This window comes from Rhincodon typus, unplaced genomic scaffold, assembly GCF_021869965.1.
Source record: "Rhincodon typus isolate 14 unplaced genomic scaffold, sRhiTyp1.1 hic_rhity00002480, whole genome shotgun sequence".
Classification (NCBI taxonomy): domain Eukaryota; kingdom Metazoa; phylum Chordata; class Chondrichthyes; order Orectolobiformes; family Rhincodontidae; genus Rhincodon; species Rhincodon typus.
Genome location: NW_025968118.1, coordinates 1 through 20,846, shown reverse-complemented (window position 1 = coordinate 20,846; position 20,846 = coordinate 1). Strand labels below are relative to the sequence as shown.

The 20,846-nt window shown below is 41.3% G+C and overlaps 1 protein-coding gene across 1 annotated transcript; it reads right to left on the bottom strand.

The window, feature by feature from the left end:
• Positions 1–1,756: 1,756 nt before the first annotated feature.
• Positions 1,757–19,891, bottom strand: LOC109931230 (NACHT, LRR and PYD domains-containing protein 5-like). The gene is made up of 5 exons (XM_048593200.1): positions 19,614–19,891; positions 16,021–17,758; positions 8,247–8,333; positions 7,978–8,145; positions 1,757–3,131 (listed from the first exon to the last, which is right to left on the bottom strand). The coding sequence occupies exons 1-5, from the start codon at positions 19,639–19,641 to the stop codon at positions 2,789–2,791; spliced, it is 2,364 nt and encodes a 787-aa protein (XP_048449157.1). The 5' UTR covers positions 19,642–19,891; the 3' UTR covers positions 1,757–2,788.
• Between the last annotated feature and the right edge of the window lie 955 nt (positions 19,892–20,846).

The window sequence follows — 20,846 nt, the reverse complement described above, 5'->3', positions numbered from 1 at the left end:
AGTAGTAAGCACGGAGGCGGTGGAAAAACTGTTCAATGTCCAAATGTGAGTTGTATTCATCGATGTTTGGGTGGAGGGGGACAAAGGTGAGTCCTTTACTGAGGACTGACCGTTCGTCCTCAGTAAGGGGGAGGTATGCGGGGGATGGTGAAGACTCGGCAGGGGCGGGTGCTACTGTCTCCTCTGGAGCTGCTGGCTGTGGAGGTGGTGTGTCGAGCGACATCGGCTTTCTCATAAGTCTGTTTCTTTTCATCCTGCAAAAGACAGCACTTCATTCTGCAGAAACATCTCAGGCTAATGGGACTATGCTGTAGCACCATTCATGACTCCTTCAGAGGATGGCTTTACCATCCTGTCCTCACACATAGCAACTTCCACTTCTTTGTGACCTTCTTTGTGTATTTGTGTCTAATGTCACAGTTTGTTAGTTTTTGTGGGTAATATGTAAAAAAAACCTCATTTTCATTCAAGATGACTGTGGAATTGCCTCTCATTCATTTTCAATCTAGTTACTGAAGAAATTAAGTGTGATATCTAGGTGCTACATAAAGCAAAATTTTAAGATAAAAGTTCTCGTGACAGATTGAGAGACAGCTTAAAGATGTGGGGAGTTGTAATCTCTCTTTACCTGGTCATAACATTAAATAAGGTGACCAGTGCATCTGTTGGCCCTCATATCTCCTCGCTGTGTTCACAATAGTGTCCCTGACCCTCCACTTTCCCTGTAGATATTTCCTAAACAACCTCTTCAGAGATGTTAAGACATACCTCAGGAGCAGGTGGGACTTGAACATGGGTCTCCTGGCCCAGAAGTAGGAACATCACTTTCCTTTGTAGATTTTCTGTTTTTTCTGTGTTCTCTCAGTATCCAGATGTACTCTCACACACAACTGAATGTTTTTTTGTAATCACCCGTGATATTTATTCATCCTTTATCCACCATCATAAATCAGCTGTGTTTTCCAATTGATTAATTTACATGCAAAGCCTGATAAGGGCAAAGCAGACTGCCAAAGTTGGGTGGGGCTAAATCAAAATGGAGTTGAAAAGGAAGATAAAGCACTCTACCACCTGCATTGTGAATATTGGTAGACACCATATACTCCCTCTCCAAGACACCCGGGCACAAATATAACCATGTAAGAGGGACAGTCGGCAGCTATGACACCCCTCAAGTGCCCACTGCCTGCACTTCCCATTTGATAATCTCAAATTGATGCTCCAAAAATTGAAAGTGGGATCCCCAATTAACTCAATTATCTGTTAATATGATTGCTGATTCTTCTCCTCCTTTTGAAAATGGCTGTGATTCCTGACCCCCAGGAGCATGCACAGCAGCAGCAAAATTTCTCAAATAAATAGATAGAGTGATAATTATAGATCATAGATCACAGAATCCCTACAGTGTGGAAACAGGCCCTTCGGCCCAACAAGTCTACACCGACCCTTCCAGCATCCCACCCAGACCCATCCCCCTATAACCCACCTAAGCTGCACATCCCCGAATACTACGGGCAATTTAGCATGGCCAATCCACCTAACCTGCATATTGTTTGACTGTGGGAGGAAAAGTGGAGTACCTGGAGGAAACCGACACAGACACGGGGAGAATGTGCAAACTCCACACAGACAGTCGCCCGAGGGTGGAATTGAACCCGGGTCCCTGGCGCTGTGAGGCAGCAGTGCTAACCACTGAGCCACCGTGCAAACCCTTAAAAATGAGAAGTATATAGGTGAAGAAGAACAACTAAGAACTTTTTTAAAATTTTGAAATATAACTTTATATTGTCCATGCAGGGTTTGAAAAACAAATCAGAGATAAGCAGTGACAGTCAGACTTTCAGTTGTTTGTTGGTATTAGAAAACATTCTCATCAATGAATAATTCTGATGTAATAATGACATAAAACTATTGATAATTTCTATAGAACTCCATCAGGTTCAAAAATGAATGGAAATCTGCATTTGTTGATCTAGTTTGAATCCACAGAATCCCTACAGTTTGGGAACAAGCTATTTAGCCCAACAAGTCCACACTGACTCTCTGAAGAGCATCCCACTCAGACTCCCACCCCCCACCCCACCCTATCCCAGTAACCCTGCATTTCCCATGGCTAATCCACCTAACTTACACATCCCTTGACACTACGGGCAATTTAGCACAGTCAATCCACATAACCTGTACATCTCTGAACAGTGCAAAGAAACCTACACAGACAAAGGGAGAACGTGTCAATTCCACACAGACAGTTGCCCGAGGCTGGAATTGTACCCAGGTCCCTGGTGCTGTGAGGCAGCAGTGCTGACCACTGAGGCACCGTGTCACCCTAATTGTGTTTGGAAATGGAATGATGGATTGTAGCAAGCTTTTCCCTTGGGAGAACACTTGTTATTTAACATGGGTAAGTACTAATAATGTACAAGACAAAATTTCATAAAGCTTCGTGGACTACAACGTATTATTTACATTATGCTAAATCTTCCCCAAGTTCCACAACATTATTTACACAGCATCATCACACTATATATGTTGTAGCACAGCACTTACTTTGGCATCATGCTTTGTTGTCATGGATTAGTATGCCATCAATGTGGCAAATTCCTCCCTCTTATCCTTTCAGGATATATTGTTTTTTTTTTTAAAAGTTGAAATGCATTCTTCCTGAAGGACCCTCACTACATCTGTCAATACCAATGTTGAACCAATTGCCAGTTCAGAGGTTCACTGAATATGACCTAAACTTTGAGATCTGACCCTTCATCAACTTCATGGTCTAAATGGGGAAATTTCAAAAGGTGGTGAAAGTGGACTTGCTTCCAACTGCCACTACTTTTGTTTTCAACAGAAGTTGCTTTATACTTTCTTTTATATTTCCCACCCTAGTCTTCATCATTTGGTCCGTTATTTCACTCTCATCTCCAAGATCTTTCAGTATGGACTCCATGATTGTTTGAAGCCATTCCTGGTTATACTCCTGGCTTTGGGAAAATAACTCATTTATCTGTGTTTCAATGCGGAGTAGCAAATCTTCATCTTCTGTGATTTTACTGACAATCTTCAGACCATGCTTCAGCTCTTTGAACTGTTCAATATTTTTCAGTCCATCATCTCCAAATTCATTTGCGCATAAACTGAAAATGGAAAGGCAATAATAATTAGCAAAAACTTCAATCATACATAAATACACACAGCATGTGTGAGAATCAAAAATTCCAGCTCACCTTGTCACCTTGAAAGAACTGTACAGGGGAACAAAGAAAATCAGAGCAACAATAGGTCATTGGCTCTGAGTCTGCCCAACTATTCAACTAGATCATGGATGAACTTTGACCTCAATGCTATTTTCCCATTCTACAGCACTCAAAATACATGTGGAAATTGTGAACTTCGTCACAATACCACTGAAAATGCCTGGGACAGTTTAAACACTGGGACAACCTAAAGTGCCTTCTGGAACAAAAACAAAGTTGCTGGAAAAGCTCAGCAGGTCTGGTAGCATCTGTGAAAGAAAAAACAGAGTTAACGTTTTGGATCCAGTGACCCATCCTCAGAACGGGGGTTTGTTCCTGATTTACAGCATGTGCAGTTCTTTCAGTTTTTTCTAAAGTGCCTTCTGCTGGGACTAAGCTTTTTGGCAATAATGTAGAAAGTAGGTGCAGGAGTAGGCCATTCAGCCCTTTGAGCCTGCATCACCATTCAATATGATCATGGTTGATCATGCAATCTCAGTATCCCATTCCTGCTTTCTGTCCATACTCCTTGATCCCTTTAGCCACAAGGGCCACGTCCAGGTCCCTCTTGAATATATCTAATGAACTGGCCCGACTTGCTTCCTGTGGGAGAGAATTGCACAGGGTTCACAACTCGGAATGAAGAAATTCTGCCTCATCTCAATCCTGCATGGCTTATCCCTTATTCTTAGACTGTGACCCCTAGTTCTGGACTTGCCCAACATCGGGAACATTCTTCCTGCCTCTAGCCTATCCAGTCCCATCAGGATTTTATCTGTTTCTATGAGATCCCCCCTCATTCTTCTAAATTCTAGTGAGTACAAGCCCAGTCAATCCAATCTTTCCTCATATGTCAGTCCTACCATCCCGGGAATCAGTCTGGTGAACCTTTGCTGGACTCCCTCAATAGCAAGAATGTCCTTTCTCAGACTAGGACGCCAAAACTGCACACAATACTCAAGGTGTGGCCTCACCAAGGCCCTGTATAACTGCAGCAAGACATCCTTACTCTGATACTCAAATCTGCTCACAATGAAGGCCAGCATGCCATTAGCTTTTCTCATTTCCTGCTGCACCTGCATGCCAACCTTCAGCGACTGTTCAACCATACCACCCAGGTCTCATTGCACCTCACCTTTTCCTAAACTGCCACCATTCAGATAATAATCTGCCTTCCTGTTTTTACAACCAAAGTGGATAACCTCACATTTATCCACATTATATTGCATTTGCTAAGTATTTGCCCACTCAGCCAGCCTGTCCAAGTCACCCTGCAGCCTCTTAGCATCCTCCTCATAGCATACATAGCCACCCAGCTTAGTGTCATCTGCAAATTTGGAGATGTTGCATTCAATTCCTTCGTCTAGAGTGTTAATGTATATTGTGAACAGCTGGATCCCAGCACTCTGCCCTGCGGCACCCCACTCGTCACTGCCTGCTTTTTTGAAAAGAACCTGACTATTCCTGTCTGCCAACCAGTTCTCTATTCACGTCAATACATTACCTCCAACACGATGCGCTTTAATTTTCCTTACTAATCTCTTGTGTGGAACCCCGTCAAAAGCCTTTTGAAAGCCTAGACACACAACATCCACTGGTTCACCCTTGTCTACTCTACTGGTCACATCCTCAAAAAATTCCAGAAGATCTGTCAAGCATGATTTTCCTTTAGTGAATCCATGCTGACTAGGATGAATTCTGTCACCGCTTTCCAAATGCTCAGTTATTACATCCTTAACAATTGACTCCAGCATTTTCCCCACCACTGATGTCAGGCTAACTGGCCTATAATTCCCCATGTTCTCTCTCCCTCCTTTTTTTTTAAAAAGGAGTGGGGTTATGTTAGCTACCCTCCAGTCCATTGGAACTCTTCCAGAATCTAAAGAATGCTGGAAAATGATCACCAATGCATCTGCTATTTCTATGGCCACTTCCTTAACTACTCTGGGATTCAGAGCATCAGGCCCTGGGGACTTATGGGGTTTTAATCCCATCAATTTCCCCAATACCATTTCCTGACCAATAAGAATTTCTTTCAGATCCTCTTTCATACTTGACTCTAGCATCTCCTGAAGGTTATTTGTATCCTCCTTAGTGACAACAGATCCAAAGTATTTGTTCAACTGGTCTGCCATCTCTTTATTGTCTATTATGAATTCACCTGATTCCACTGCAAGAGGCCTACATTTGGCTTCGCCAGTCTTTTTCTCTTCACATATCTTTGGCTTTAACACTATCCCTAATTTACCTTGTTAGCCGTGGTTGAGCCACCTTCCCTGTTTTACTGTTATGCCAGATAGGGAAGTACAATTGTTGAAGTTCATCCATGTGTTCTTTAAATGTCCTTAAGTATCCTTGGCCAGCTTATCCTAGCATGTCTCAAACCATCAAAGTTAGCTGTCTTTAAGTTCAGGACCCTAGTTTCAGATTTAATTGTGTCACTTTCCATCTTAATGAAGAATTATACCATATTATGATCACTCTTCCCCAAAGGATCTCAAACCACAATGTTGGTAATTAATCCTTTCTCATTACACAATACCCAGTCCAGGATGGTTTGCTTTCTAGTTGGTTCCTTGACATATTGGTAGCGGAACCATCTCTCATACATTCCAGGAAATCTTCCTCCATCAGATTGCTACCAGTTTCATTAGTCCAATCAATATGTAGATTGAAGTCACCCAAAATAACTGCTGTACCCTTACTGCATGCATCTCTAATTTCCTGTTTGATACAACCCCCAACCTCTCAACTGCACACGACTTCCACTGACATCTTTTTCCCCTTTGGTGTTCCTCAGCTCCACCCATACAGATTCTATATCGTCCAGCCTTACTAATCTCCTCCTTAACCATCAACGCTACCCCACCTCCTTTTCCTTTCCATCTACCTTTCCTGAAAATTGAATAACCCCGGACGTTGAGTTCCCATCCTTGGTCACCCTAGAACCAGGTCTCCACAATCCCAATTACATCATATCCATTAATAACTACCTGCACAATTAATTCATCCACCTTATTACAAATGTTCCTCGCATTGAGACACAGCCTTCAAGCTCATTTTTTTGACATTTATTGCCCTTGTAGAATCATAGTGTAATGTGGCCCTTTTTGATTTTTGTCTTTGGTACATATGCTGGTGTATGTTTGTGTGTTATAAGAGGGATGTGATGGAGAGAAAGAGGCTCAAAGTGGGTTTTGGACACATAATAGGCTTGAAGGAGGGCAAGGGGAAGGAGGAGACTCTGCACTGGTGTAGGGAAAGGAAGTGGGTTGAAGGTGGTTGGGACAGAGTTGGTGTTGGGGGAATGACGGAGGTTGCAAGGTGATTAGGGAAGAGAGAGCCTGCAGATGCCTGAAAAACATGTCCGGGGTGAAGGAGGCTGCCTGGTGGCTTGCAAGAGAGGAAGGCTGCTATACGGGTGGGTGGGTGCAGGGGTGGTAGGGCAGAAGGAGGCTGCAAGTTTTGCCAGTGGGGTGTGGTGGTGGCAGGGAGGCTGCAAAGAGAGAACAGCTTTAAATATGCAGGGTAATAGGGTGGGGGGCCGGCAGGTATGGGTAGTGTGCTCTTGGGAAGATTGGTGTGAACTAGATGGGCCAAAATTATGATTCACTGAGGCAATAAATTCCTCATAAATAAATGAGGAATCCCTAATTTAGGTGCCCATAAGTTATGGGTCTGCTTAATGGGGAAAACGTAGTGGATGCTATTGTAATCAAAACTGTGTCAATATTTAAGTTTATTCTGAAGCTAAGATCTGATGTGGAATAAAAGGGATAGTAACTGGCTGGTTAAAATGATGGAGATACTTAACAACTCTTAGCAAAGACTTGTTGCAAAAGCAAGATAAAAGTCTCCAACTGACATCTTTATTGTTCTAAATCACATTCTAGTTTCCCAGTTTATCTTTTTCCCCCCAACTCTCACATCCTCATCACTTCCTTTTTTTTTAATATCTAAAACACCAATCTTAGATTAACATTTTTCATCATCAAACTGAATGTCAAATTTTAATCATGTTACAATCACTGTGACTTTGAGGCTTCTTTACGATAAAGGTTATTAATTAATCCTGTCTCATTACACTATTCCAAGTCTAGAATAGCCTGCTCACTGATTTGCTATAGAATACATTATTCTAAAGCTGGTTGGAGCCAAGTTCCCAACATGTTTTCATTACTTCTCCCGCTTTTATTATCCCAAACTGTACTCAAACCCTTGTGCTGCTTTTTTTTTTTAAAAAAGTCCCCCAAGGTTTATGATCTGTTCTATAAGAATGATTTATCTCCTTTCTCAGTTGGTCTTAGTATGAAGCCTTCAATTCAGGGAACTTGAGAGGCTCACTCTTAGTGAGTGTGCACTTACTTTCCATGATCTTATAATAAGCACTGGAATTACTTTCTATCCCAGTCTTGGGAAGAAGTATCCTCTGACAACAGAGAAAGTGCTCCCACACGATGGTACAGAAAAAAGTTAACTTTCTTTATGAAAGTAATTATACACTAACCATTTTACCACTGATAAATAATCCAGACGTTTTAGGGTGGAGACTGAAGTTTGTTGGGGGGAGCAATAAGATGGCAGGGGAGTATTTGCATCATGTTTCCAACCGTTTGTGTTCATTCATCATTTTAACTAACCTGAGTCTGACATCATGTATATACACACATTTGTTACTTTGCAAGAAACTACATATGTACATAAACAAATTTACATTAATGACTCAGCACACATGCTACATACTTACTAGAGTTTCTCAAGAGTTGTGTTGTAACTCAGGCAATCAACCATGTTTTTAATACCTTCATCAGTAATCTTATTATCATACAAACGAAGAGATTTGAGACTTCGGTTTTTTGTTAGAGCTTTCCAAAAAAACTGAGCTCCTCTGGCACCAAAACAATTTGTGCCACATCTAAATGAAAACAAGAAATCCAGAGACAGAAACGACAGGGATCAGATTTTATACTGAAATTTGAGCAAATTCTTTTTTTAAAAAATGATTTAAATACTTACGATAATGTCTCAATTCTGCATTTTGGATCTTGAAGAAGGTCACTCAAAATCTCTGCTGACTTCTCAGTCAATTTGTTGGAGCTTACACTGTAATATGATAGCAAAGACACTTAGTTTTGAATGCTTGCCTAATAAGGATCGGCTTACTGAAAAGAAGACATTAAGAAGCGCAGCACTGTTAGGGAAAAAGCTTTTGGCCCATAACAAATAAGGAAAACTTCTGTATTAGATATTATTTTAGTACACAGGGTAAATTTGATCTGGCAATAGTTTTAAATAGAATAATTTTTAAGATATCCTTTGTTACTGTCATGGAGAGCCAAATACACAAAACTGTCTTGATTTAACCATCCTTTCAAATACAAACTTTGCTATCTGTAAGTCCGTTTGGCACTGGTCTGCATGCAACATTCTCAAGGTCATGAGAGAAAACAGACAGTGGATTCTGTTGATGGTTCCCTGAGCAGACTGTTAAAGTCATTTGACAGACTCACTCTATTACCCTGATGTAATTATGCAAGGTATGATTTGTTTGGTTAGCATGTAATACAATACTATTCACTATACCTCGGTACATGTGACAATAATAAATCAAATCAATCAAATCATCTCCAGGTCTGTTAAACAAGCAACCAAAAAGTGCAACATGACTGGTGGTTAAAAAGGCACACTACGTCAGACCCTTTATGCACATCCAAAATCTCAGAGTCCGTCAAGGGAGCTGTGGTGGCAAAGACATTATTGTTCACTTTCCTACGGAATGGGTCTTTTCAAAGAAAGCATGGAAAGATATCAGTCGTGCAGAACTCTGTGCTCTACAGGTCATCCCCAGGGACATACTCAGATAAATATCACACTGCTGCTGGAGGATCATCAACTCAGTGAAAGGCACTAAAACTAAAGAACAAAGAACTGCAGATCCTGGACATCTGAAATGGTTTCAGTGGAAGGCACTCTTTGGTCTGCCAGAAACTTGTTGGTTCTCCACTGCAAAGTTGACCACAACTGTGTTACAGACTGGCACATTCTAAAGGTCAGAACTACATGCTGAAGGACACATTAAAGCTTGAGACAGCTGCCACAAAGGCAGAGTGGGGTTAGTTCACTACCTAAAACCAGTCAGCCATAGTGCAAAGGGCTGGTAAATTAGGTAATCATCAGGCTATATGAATATCATTGAATTCATAAATGCCATTGCATTGTCATGAGATTCCTAAGAATACAACGTGCTCGATGGAGAAAAATTGAAAGAATTACTGCACTTTCTAGAATGTCTGATTTAAAATGTTTATGAATAAAGTAGATTTTTGGACAAAATATCTTTAAGAGCATAAGAAGCAAAAGCAGAAATTGCTGGCAAAACTCAGTGGGTTTGGCAGCATTTGTGGGGAGAAAGCAGAGTTAACGTTTCGAGTCCAGTGACTCTTGAACAGGGCTTAGGAAGGTCGTTTTGATACGAAAATAAACAAAGATGTAAATCTCAGTTTTTAAACAGAATAACTTGTTATTCCTCTTCAAAACTATGGAATTTTGCCCTATAGCTCCTGGACCCAACAGAGATAAGAAGAAAGAAAGAAATTATATGTATTCATATGATACCTTCATGGATTCAGGATTTTCCAAAACATTTCCAAACTGATGTAATACATTTCCAGTGTCGTCACTGCTGTTTTACAGATAAGCATATCAATCAATTTGTGCCCAGTGATGTTACAGATTATGGTCAAAAGCAAAACAATTTACATTTATGAAGTAAAAAATTCTAATATGCTTCAGAGTAGCATCATGAAACATGATATAATTCCAAGCGGCATAAGGAATATTAGATCAGATGAACAAAATTGATTCCAACTTGGATTTAAGTCTTTGGGAACAGGGTCACAGTCCAATTCTTCAGTTTTACCAGGAACCCAGAAACACTGGTACATAGAAATTCGCAGGTTCCACTGAGAAAGAAAAGATTTCAGGAGAGATTTATGGCTTCTAGTGTGTCTTCCTTACAGACTCATGATTGTAAAACAAAACTATAAAGTCCAGAAAGGACTGTTAGGCAACTAATAGTATCTAGGTTACCTAAGCCTTTCGAAGCCAGTTTGTCCAGTAATTAAGGCAATCAAATAAAAATAGAAATTACTGGAGAAACTCAGCAGGTCTGGCAACATCTGTGAAGAGAATGCAGAGTTAATGTTTCAAGTCCAGTGACCCTTCTTCAGTACAAGGGAGTGAATTTTATACCATAGCAACTTAACTGCTGAAAGTTGGAGCGATAATTTGGGATGCTGAAGAAGCCAAACTTACAGGAGTACAGATGTAGAGTCATAGCATCATAGAGATAAACAGCATGGAAACAGACTCTTCGGTCCAAATTGTCCATGCCGACCAGATATCCTAAATAAACCTAGTCCTATTTGTCAGCATTTGGCCCATGTCCCTTTAAACCCTTCTTATTCATGTACCATCCAGATGGCGTTTAAATATGTTGTAATTGTACCAGCCTCCACCACTTCCTGAGCACACCAACCTGTGTGAAAAAGTTGCCCCTTAGGTCCCTGTTAAATCTTTCCCCTCTCACGTTAAACCTATGCCCTCTAGTTTTGGACTCTCCCACCCCAGGGAAAAGACATGGTCTAGTTACCCTATCCATGCCCCTCATGATTTTATGAACCTCTAAGGTTACTTTTCAGCCTCCAACGCTCCAGGGAAAACAGTCCCAATCTATTCAGCCTCTTCCTATAGCTCAAACTCTCTAATCCTGGCAACATCCTTGGAAATCTTTTCTGAACCCTTTCAATTTCACAACATCTATCCTATAGCAGGGAGACCAGAATTGCACACAGTATTTCAATTGTGGCCTAACCAATGTCCTGTACAGCCACAACATGACCTCCCAACTCCTATATTCAATGCGCTGACCAATAAAGGCAAGCATACCAAATGCCTTCTCACTATCCTGTCTACCTGTGACTCCACTTTCAATGAACCATGAACCTGCATTCCAAGGTTTATTTATTCACAACACTCCCTAGGACCTTACCATTATATGTATAAGTCCTGCCCTGATTTGTCTTCCCAAAATGCAGCGCCTCACATTTATCTAAATTAAAACTCCACCTGCCACTCCTCAGCCCATTGGCCCATCTGATCAATATACCATTGTACTCTGAGGTAATCTTTTTTGCTGTCCACTACACCTCCAATTTTAGTGTCATTTACAAACTTACTAACCATACCTCCTATGTTCATATCCAAGTCATTTATATAAATAACGAAAAGCAGTGGACCCAGCACTAATCCTTGTGACACACCACTGGTCACAGGCCTCCAGTCTGAAAAGCAACCCTCCACTACCACCCTCGGTCTTCTACCTTTGAGACAGTTCTGCATCCAAATAGAGTTCTCCCTCTGTTCCATGTGATCTAACCTCGCTTACCAGTCTACCAGGAGGAACCTTGTTGAACACTTTACTAAAGTCCATATACATGATGTCAATGGCTCTGCCCTCATCAATTCTCTTTGTTATTTCTTCAAAAAACTCAATCAAGTTTGAGACATGATTTCCCACGCACAAAGCCATGTTGACTGTCTCTAATCAGTCTTTGCCTTTCCAAATACATACAAATCCTGTTCGTCAGGATTCTCTTCAACAACTTGCCCACTATCGATGTCAGGATCATCTGTCTATAGTTCCCTGGATTTTCCTTACCATCTTTCTCAAATAATGGCACCATGTTAGTCTACCTCCAGTGTTCAGGCACCTCGCCTGTGGCCATCAATGATACAATATCTCAGCAAGGGGTCCAGTAATCTCCTCCCTAGTTTCCCACAGAGTTCCAGTGTACACTTGATCAGGTCCCAGGGATTTTTTTTTCCATTTGTGGGCGTCGCTCACTGGCCAGCTTTTATTGACCGTCCCTAGTTGTCTTGAGAAGGTGGTGATGAGCTACCTTTTTGAACTGCAGCAGTCCACCTGCTTTGGGTGGACCCACAATGCCATTAGGGAGGGAATTCCAGGATTTTGACCCAGCAACAGTGAAGGAACAGCAATATAGTTCCAAGTCAGGATGGTGAGTGGCTCAAAAGGGAACTTGAAGATGGTGGTGTTCCCATATATCTGCTGATCTTATCGTTCTAGATGGAAGTGGTCGTCGGTTTGGAAGGTGCTTTCCGAGGATCTCTGGTGAATTTCTGCAATGCATCTGGTAGATGGTACATACTGCTGCTATTGAGCGTCGGTGGTGGAGGGAGTGGATGTAGTGCCAATCAAGTGGGCTGCTTTGTCCTGGATGGTGTCAAGCTTCTTGAGTGTTGTTGGGGCTACACTCATCCAGGCAAGTGGGGAGTGTTCTAACACACTCCTGACTTGTGCCTTGTAGATGGTGGACAGGCTTTGAGGAGTCAAGAGGTGAGTTACTCACCACAGTATTCCTAGCTTCTGACCTGCTCTTGTAGCCACTATGTTTATGTAGTGAGTCCAGTTGAGTTTCTGGTCAATGATAACCCCCAAGATGTTGATAGTGGGGGAATTCAATGATGGTTATACCATTGAGTGCCAAGGGGCAGTGGTTAGATTGTCTCTTATTCGTGATGGTCATAGCCTGGCATTTGTGGCGTGAATGTCACTTGCCACGTGTCAGCCCAAGCCTGGGTAGTGTCCAGATCTTGTTGCATTTGAACATGAACAGCTTCAGTATCTGAGGAATTGTGAATGATGCTGAACATTGTGAAGTCATTAGCATAAATCCCCACTTCTGACATAATGTGGAGGAAAAGTCATTGAAGCAGCAGCTGAAGATAGTTGGCCAAGGACACTACCCTGAGGAACTCCTACAGAGATGTCCTGGAGCTGAAATGATTCATCTCCAACAACCATGACCGCCTTCCTATGTGTTAAGTATGACTCCAACCATCGGAGAGTTTGCCCCCGATACCCATTGATTCCAATTTTGCTAGGGTACCTTGATGCTACACTCAGTTGAATGCAGCCTTGATGTCAAGGGCTGTCATTTCACCTCACGTCTGGAATTCAGAATTCAGCTCTTTTTTTCCATGTTTGAACCAAGGCTGTAATGAGGTCAGGAGGTGAGTAGCCTTGGTAGAACCCAAACGGGGCGTCACTTTACCGCTGAGCAGGTGCTGCTTGATAGCGCTGTTAATGACACCTTCCATCACGTTACTCATTATTGAGAGTAGACTGATGGGACGGTAATTGGCTGCATTGGATGTGTCCTGCTTTTTATGTACAGGACATACTTGAGCAATTTTCCACTATCGCCAGAATATTGTCAGGACCCATAGACTTTGCAGTGTCCAGTGTCTCCAATTGTTTCTTGACATCACATGGAGTGAATCTATCCAGCTTTACGTGTTTTAAGGCATTCGGCATCTCCTCCTCTGTAATATGGACATTTTTCAAGATGTCGCTATTTATTTCCCCACATTCTCTATCTTCCATATCCTTCTCCACAATAAACACTGATGCAAAATACTCATTTAGTATCTCCCCTATCTCCTATGGTTCCACACATAGGCAGCCTTGCTGATCTTTAAGGGGCCCTATTCTCTCTCTGGTTACCCTTTTGTCCTTGATGTATTTGTAGAATCCCTTTGGATTCTCCTCAACCCTATTTGCCAAAGCTATCTCATGGCCTGTTTGCCCTCAAGTACATTCCTACTGCTTTTATACTCTTCTAGGGAATCATTCAATTTCTGCTGTCTGTATCTGACATATGCTTCCTTCTTATTCTTGACCAAAATCTCAATTTCTCTAGTCATCCAGCTTTCCCTACACCTACCAGCCTTGCCCTTCACCCCAACAGGAACATACTGTCTCTGGACACTCGTTATCTCATTTTTGAAGGCTTCCCACTTTCCAGCTGTCCCTTTACCTGTGAACACCTGCCCCCCAATCAAGTTTTGAAAATTCTTGCCTAATACCATCAAAATTAGCCTTCCTCCAATTTAGATCTGGCGTATCCTTTTCCATCACTATTTTAAAACTAATAGAATTATGGTCACTGGCCCCAAAGTGCTCCCCCACTGACACTTCAGTCACCTGCCCTGCCTTATTTCCCATGAGTAGATCAAATTTCACACCTTTTCTAGTACATCCACATGCTGAATCAGAAAATTTTCTTGTACACACTTAAATTCCTCTCCATCCAAGGCCTTAACACTGTGGCAGTCCCAGTGTATGTTTGGAAACTTTAAAAAATCAACTACCGTAACCACCCTGTTATTCTTACTGATATCTTGAAAGATTGAGGAATTAGGCTGGATTGCAGAGGTTGGGAACAGCAGGGCCTTGGAAACAAGGATGAGAATTTTAAAATCAACTCAAAAAGGGTGAGGTCTTGTAGATAAGAGGAAGCAACGAGTCATTTTTGTACTCTAGATAATTCTGGAAGAGTAAGCAATTCTGGCAGAAGAGATTGTGACTTAGTAAGGTGTTATGTGGTCCAACTAGATCTGGCAGTGACTAAATCAGATGTCTGCCACATCCTTTCAAACCAAGAGATAGTAGGAAGTGCAGATGCTGGAGAATCTGAGATAATAAGGTGTAGAGCTGGATGAACACAGCAGGCCAAGCAGCATCAGAGGAGCAGGAAGGCTGACGTTTTGGGCCTAGACCCTTCTTCTTCTAGACCCATTTCTGAAAAAAGGTCTAGGCCCGAAACGTCAGCCTTCCTGCTCGGCCTGCTGTGTTCATCCAGCTCTACACCTTGTCATCTCCTTTCAAACCAAGCTCTGTTGTTTATGGAGCAACTATTGGCACCATGATTTACGATTCTTTCGCGTGAAATTTGGGAACTTGATAAAAGTCAACACCCCAGTACTTTGACTAACTTACAATCCTGAGAAGCTGAGCTGTGATCAATGTCTAGCATGATTTCCAACTGAACTGAAGGCCTGTTGGAATGATCAGTATATGGCTGTGAGCAATTTGAGTTTTGTCAGTAAGAAGTTTGATGGACTGGAAAGAATCATACATCTCTATCCTTTGTTTCACAGGCCATTGATCAATAAGGACATGTTTCCCTTTTATTTTTTTAAATATCATCTCTGCAATGTGATTGATATCCTGTGCATGAGGGTTTTTTTTGTGATTGACAGGGAACATAATTCTAAATCTGGATTATATCTTACACATTGACCTACCCTGCCACTTGTTTTGTGTTAAAATAAACGGAATATTTTCATTATATTGAAGAAGCATAGTGCAAAATTGCTTTAATTCTGAATAATGGTGCAAAAGGAAATAATTTGCCATTTTGTTGATTGAATTTAAACATTTATATGTCTAACATATGTTTATGTGTGACTCATGACTTGGGGCTTAATTATTAGTACATTTGTCCTGTCATGTTTATAGCAAATACATCATTAAGTGTGGGTGAGACTTACAGCAGACCTTGCCATCAAACTATGTACTTTACAGCAAACTAACCAAACAGTAAGGCAAACAAAGTGAATTTAGAAATACTTTTCAAAACAAATCTATGAACTATAGCAAAAAAGACCTATAGCAAAGAAACCCAGTCACATACATCAGTAATTTCCAGGCATAATTGATAGGAGACTGTACAAATTGTCTCCACGACTGGAATGTTAAATAATGCAGGCATATAAATTCATCAAGACAGAACTGTGGCAGAAAATGCATGACAGAAGCAAGCACAGCAAAAGACAGTACAGGACAAAGCACCCAAATGCAAGATTTTATTCCTTGCAGATTGTAAACCTGTTGCTTTAAATTCTTATGAATAATATTACTCACAAAACAGTTTTGCACTTGAGTAGCACGTCCTTGAGCTGTTTTATTCCATCATCCCCTATGGTACAGAGTCTTAAATCCAATTCTACCACAGCAGAATGACAGAGACAGTAACGTAACGCAGCGAGGTCTAATGGGCCCAGAGAAATGTTGAAAAAATCTACATGCTTGAAATGAGGAGATACCTCTGTTGTTACAGTTGAATCATGCAGTTCAAAAAGACAATGCATTAAATTCAGCAGCTTGGACTTCTTGCAACCTTGTTCAAGACAGTTTTTGAACCAAGTCACTAGAGCTCTGGCTGTAGGTTGAGTGAGAGAAGCACTGCGGTTCCATAATTTAGTATCTGTTCTTGCTTTTAAGGAGCCCATGAGAAGCCTTGTGAAATTGTATACTGCCTCTGTATGTTCAGGCTTAAATGATCTCAAATAGTATTGGCTTTTTTGATTCTGTGGCATTCTCCCAAAACACCAAAGATCCAGACTTTTGACCAACTCTTCAGCATCATCTTTCAGTGATGTTGCACAATACAAAGCTGCAAAATATTCCTTTAACACAACGTGGCAGAACTCAAAGATACTTTGGCCTTTATACTTCTTTTCCAGGATTAGATTTGAAAAATACTTTGAAAGAACATCTGGATCTATTCCATAGTTATGCAGATCATCTATTTTCATTTCAAGTTTCCCTGACAGCAAATTATTGAAGGAGAGTTCCCCCAATTTCAGGATAGTGTCTTGAAGCAATTTGCCTTCCTGTTTAGTCTCCGAGTTATCAATAGTGACCACTGACTGTTTGTATGTCCTGCAGTGAACCAGGCTGTAAAGGAACTGCAACAGCACTTCACAGTGTGTCACTGGCACATCTGCCATCAAAGCCTGACTGCAGTTACAAATGTCCAAAATACTGCACAGGATATAGCTGTTGAGGGGATTTGACACCAGGCAGTTGATGGTCTCATGTTTGGTCATGTATTCATACATTCCTGCTGCTCTTTGATTTTTCTGATAGAACACTTCACAATACCTTCTCAACTGATCATTGGTAAACCCACGCATAACAAGGATGCAATCAAAATACTTCTTGTGAAATTCAAGTTGCTCAATATTCCAACAGGAGGTAACCAATACCTGTGCTGTTGAAAGGAGATCCCTTGCAATGAGACTGTAAACAAGAACATTTACTTCAGCCTCAGTGTCTATGTTAAAATAACCACCTGGTGGATTATTTTGCAACCGATGGTTGAATTCATCCAGTCCATCCAAAATGATCAACACATCCTGAGGGTTACAGAGAAGTTCCGTTAGGACTGATGACAATGACTCACACTGCTTCTTAAGCAGTTTCCGTAGAGTGGTCTTTCCTTCAACTTCATTTAAGTCACAGAATCTGAAAACAATGATGCACCTTGGTTGACATGGTTGAGATTCTGCCCATGCTTGCTGGATGCTGGCTACAGTCCAGCTTTTCCCCACTCCTTTGTCACCTATTAGCAGGACTCGCTTTGAAGGGTAGTCTGCTTTCTGTGGCAATGACAGCAGTTGTACAGCTTTCACTTCTGACACAAAATCCGAAGCAACTGCCCCCATAATGTCATCCAGAGCTGTGATTTGTTTCTTTGGAAAGGTAATATTGATTGTTCTGTCAAGTAAGCTATAGGCTTTGGACTTCCCATGTGACATCTTGTCCAGAAACTCTGATTGATTTTGCAAAATGTACTTTTGGTAAGCTTGAATGGCATCTGGAAGGAAACGGCTGAAGTTTTAGTATACAAACAGGGAATTGTTTCATTCAGAAACTGGAACTGGGCATTCAGCCAATTACATATGCAGCTTTTATAAATGTCCACCTCCCTTTAGTTTAAATTTTAAATGTTTACAGCATTTATATGCTCCTTTTCAGTATTTAATATTTGGGGCAGGATTTTAACGGTCAAGTGGGAGCAGGAACTCGGATGTATGGATCCATCATTTCCTGACACTGTACTATTTGTTTAGAATTTGGATTCCCATTTAGTGTAGAGCTAATCACTTTCCTAGTGCATCCACGGGACAATTTCCTGAAACATAAAAATGTTTCTGGGTGCTATCCTTGTCTTGATGTGGCTCCTCATGATCTGTCAGTAACACAGGAACCAGGAAATTTCAACACAGGGATTCACTAGCTCTTCTAACAGAAAATAATACCCTTGTGGGCAACAGAAACTATTTGTTAGAATTTTATGTGCCAAGGTTCCCATCACAAAATGACAGTTGATCTGTAGTGAAGCTGCTGTGCAAACAGGTGGAAAACTGGTTTTCAAAAGTCGATTTTGGTGACGTTGCTATATGGCCATGTTTGTGGCCAACGCCACCAATAGGAGAAACATCGCTTATGCACAATCACTGAATTATTTTTAAACTTCTCCATGCAGCAAACTATAAACAAACATAAGAGAGGTCATCAAGGCCAGACGAATACATCTGCATTTGAGAAGAATTGTTCCAGAACACTTGTGTAAGCTTAACCTTTTTTTCCTGTTGCCATAAATCGGCAATGTTTCACACAGGCAGTAACAAACTCCTATCTACCACCATTTTTAACAGTAGTTTTAGGAAGTGATTTCTTTAGCCACTATTTTTTTTCTCCCTAGTCACTTGATGTTAGACAAACACTGCATTTAAGTACATACTCTGCTTGTCTAACGTAAAATGACAATTGAGAGAGTATTAGTCGCTGGAAAAGTCACTTTGTAATGGTAAGATATCATGGATGCAATTACGAACAAACAGATTGATCATTAATTAATGGCGGTGCCCTATCTCTTGTGTTGGGAACACACTCCAGTTCCTATATTGAGGCAATTTCCCATGACCTCTAATAGGTGGTTTACTCCAACACCAAAAGATCAACACTGCCCCCTTTGCACGATGTGGACAATTTGGGCACTCAGCACTTAATGTCGTTAATAACTTGTTATTCATCATGGAAAAGACCATCATGGTTTCAAAGCCTCAAAGTTGAGTCCTAATTTATGTCTGGTGGCAGTGATGGAAGATGCCAGAAGCACAAGTATCTAATGTTAAAATGGTGCAATGTTTAAGCTTCACACTGGTACTCCTTAATAAGTAGTTTTTGAATTATTTTTGAAAGGGAGCATGTAAACCAAGTCAGACTTCTCAGAGTAGTGTGGGAAGGGACATCCACATAATATTATCACAGTTTTAAAGTACCACCTCCTTCCCTATTCACCCATGAACGGGACTCATTCTGGAGGAATTACAGAAATGGTTTCAGAAGGAAGTAAACCTGATAGGTTACTGGTCTTTCAATAGGTTTCCAATGCACTTACATGTTTTTATCTATATTGTTTATCACCTTTAATGTATGGAGATAATGGAATCCATGTTCCAAATTTACTTAATGATTAAAATTCTATTCTTTCCTGGCTAAGTTACAAAATCAAATGTTATCACAATCCTCTGAAGTTTAGGTTGGCTTTTTGGTAGAAATGGATCAAATAGTTAACAAGAATACCAGATCTATTTTGTAATTAGCTGCAGTGACATCATATTTTAGAACCTAATAAGAACACAAAAGAGAACTCAGTTCATTACCTTCTACAGTGCTTCTCAGCAAAGCCATCGCTGGAAAAAAAAAATAAGCTCGAGTTAGTTCTGCTTCTCAAGGCTGCACTGTTCACTGTTGGTAGCTGTAGGAGTAACAAACTTACTGAGCATGTTTTTCTCTAAGGGCTTTGGGACTCCACAGTTGGAGTCAAAAGTGGGTGATAAGACTGCACTCTTAGGGGCCATTCACCCAGCTGTGATTTTCCCAGAGTTGTCCAATTGATAACTACAGGATAGATTTGCTATCCAATTAGAAACAACAGGTCAGCTCTCACAGCTGGAGGGCCGATAAGAGGCGTCCGCCATGGAAAAAGCAGCACGATGCCTTTTCTAATAAGTGAGCGAGGGCATTCCCCAAGGTGTACATCTCCTCGCCCCACCCACCAGTTGCTAAGGGCCTTTCATAATTACAACTTGTTGAAGTTGTAGAGAGGGGACTTCCATCTTGGGGATGCCCTCACTCTCCAATTTCTTAAAGTTTTATGAAAAGCCCTTTGTAACTAAACTCCCAATGTGGGCAGGATAGCCTGTGGCTGCAGCTGAAGTCAGGCAGGCTAGAAAAAGACTCTAGGCTGGTGTAGAATGCTGGCCTGCAGGAATGTCAATGGGAGGTGCGATGGTGATGGGAAAATATCATGTTGGCCAGCAGTGACACTTGCCTGCCTCTGCACTCTCAATCACTGGGGGAGGGCTAAACCTTCAGGCTACTACTGTATATTTAAAATTCAATCCTGCACAGAATGTTCAATTCAATGTAATGATAACAAATTTGACAACACTGTCCATAAATCGCACTCAATCAAACTGGATCTCACTTTTTTTGGCTGATTGCGAGTTGCGTCAAGTTTTTTTTAAAGAGGGTTTTTCACCACGAGGTCAAGTGAGATTTCTTACCTTGTCTTACCAAACTTGCTTTATCGTATACCCACCCCACCCTAACGGCACCCCTGGTTCTAGCCCTATCTCACCACACGCCCTTCCTGGAATAACTCACCATTCACCAGATGTCTGCCAAAGAGCTAGCATCCCTGGTGACTGCGCCATGTTAGAAAGGCCACTGTGCACTTGGGCAAAGACTAGCGTTCTGAAGCTGCCCTGCTCAGTTATGGGTAGAATTTGAACACGCTGGAGAAGGGGCAGATGATGCTGTGATTCTCTGATAAGGACCTGGAGGTTCTGTGGAAGAATGGTCCAAAGGAGGAGCATCCTCTTCCTGAAGAC

Coding starts and splice junctions, on each gene's coding strand:
- LOC109931230 (XM_048593200.1), bottom strand. CDS start 19,641: ATGGCTTTGCTGAGAAGCACTGTAGAAG. Junction 8,146..8,246: donor TGCAGAATTGAGACATTATC/GTAAGTATTTAA, acceptor GTTTTCATTTAG/ATGTGGCACAAATTGTTTTG. Junction 3,132..7,977: donor ACAACTCTTGAGAAACTCTA/GTAAGTATGTAG, acceptor TTCCATTTTCAG/TTTATGCGCAAATGAATTTG.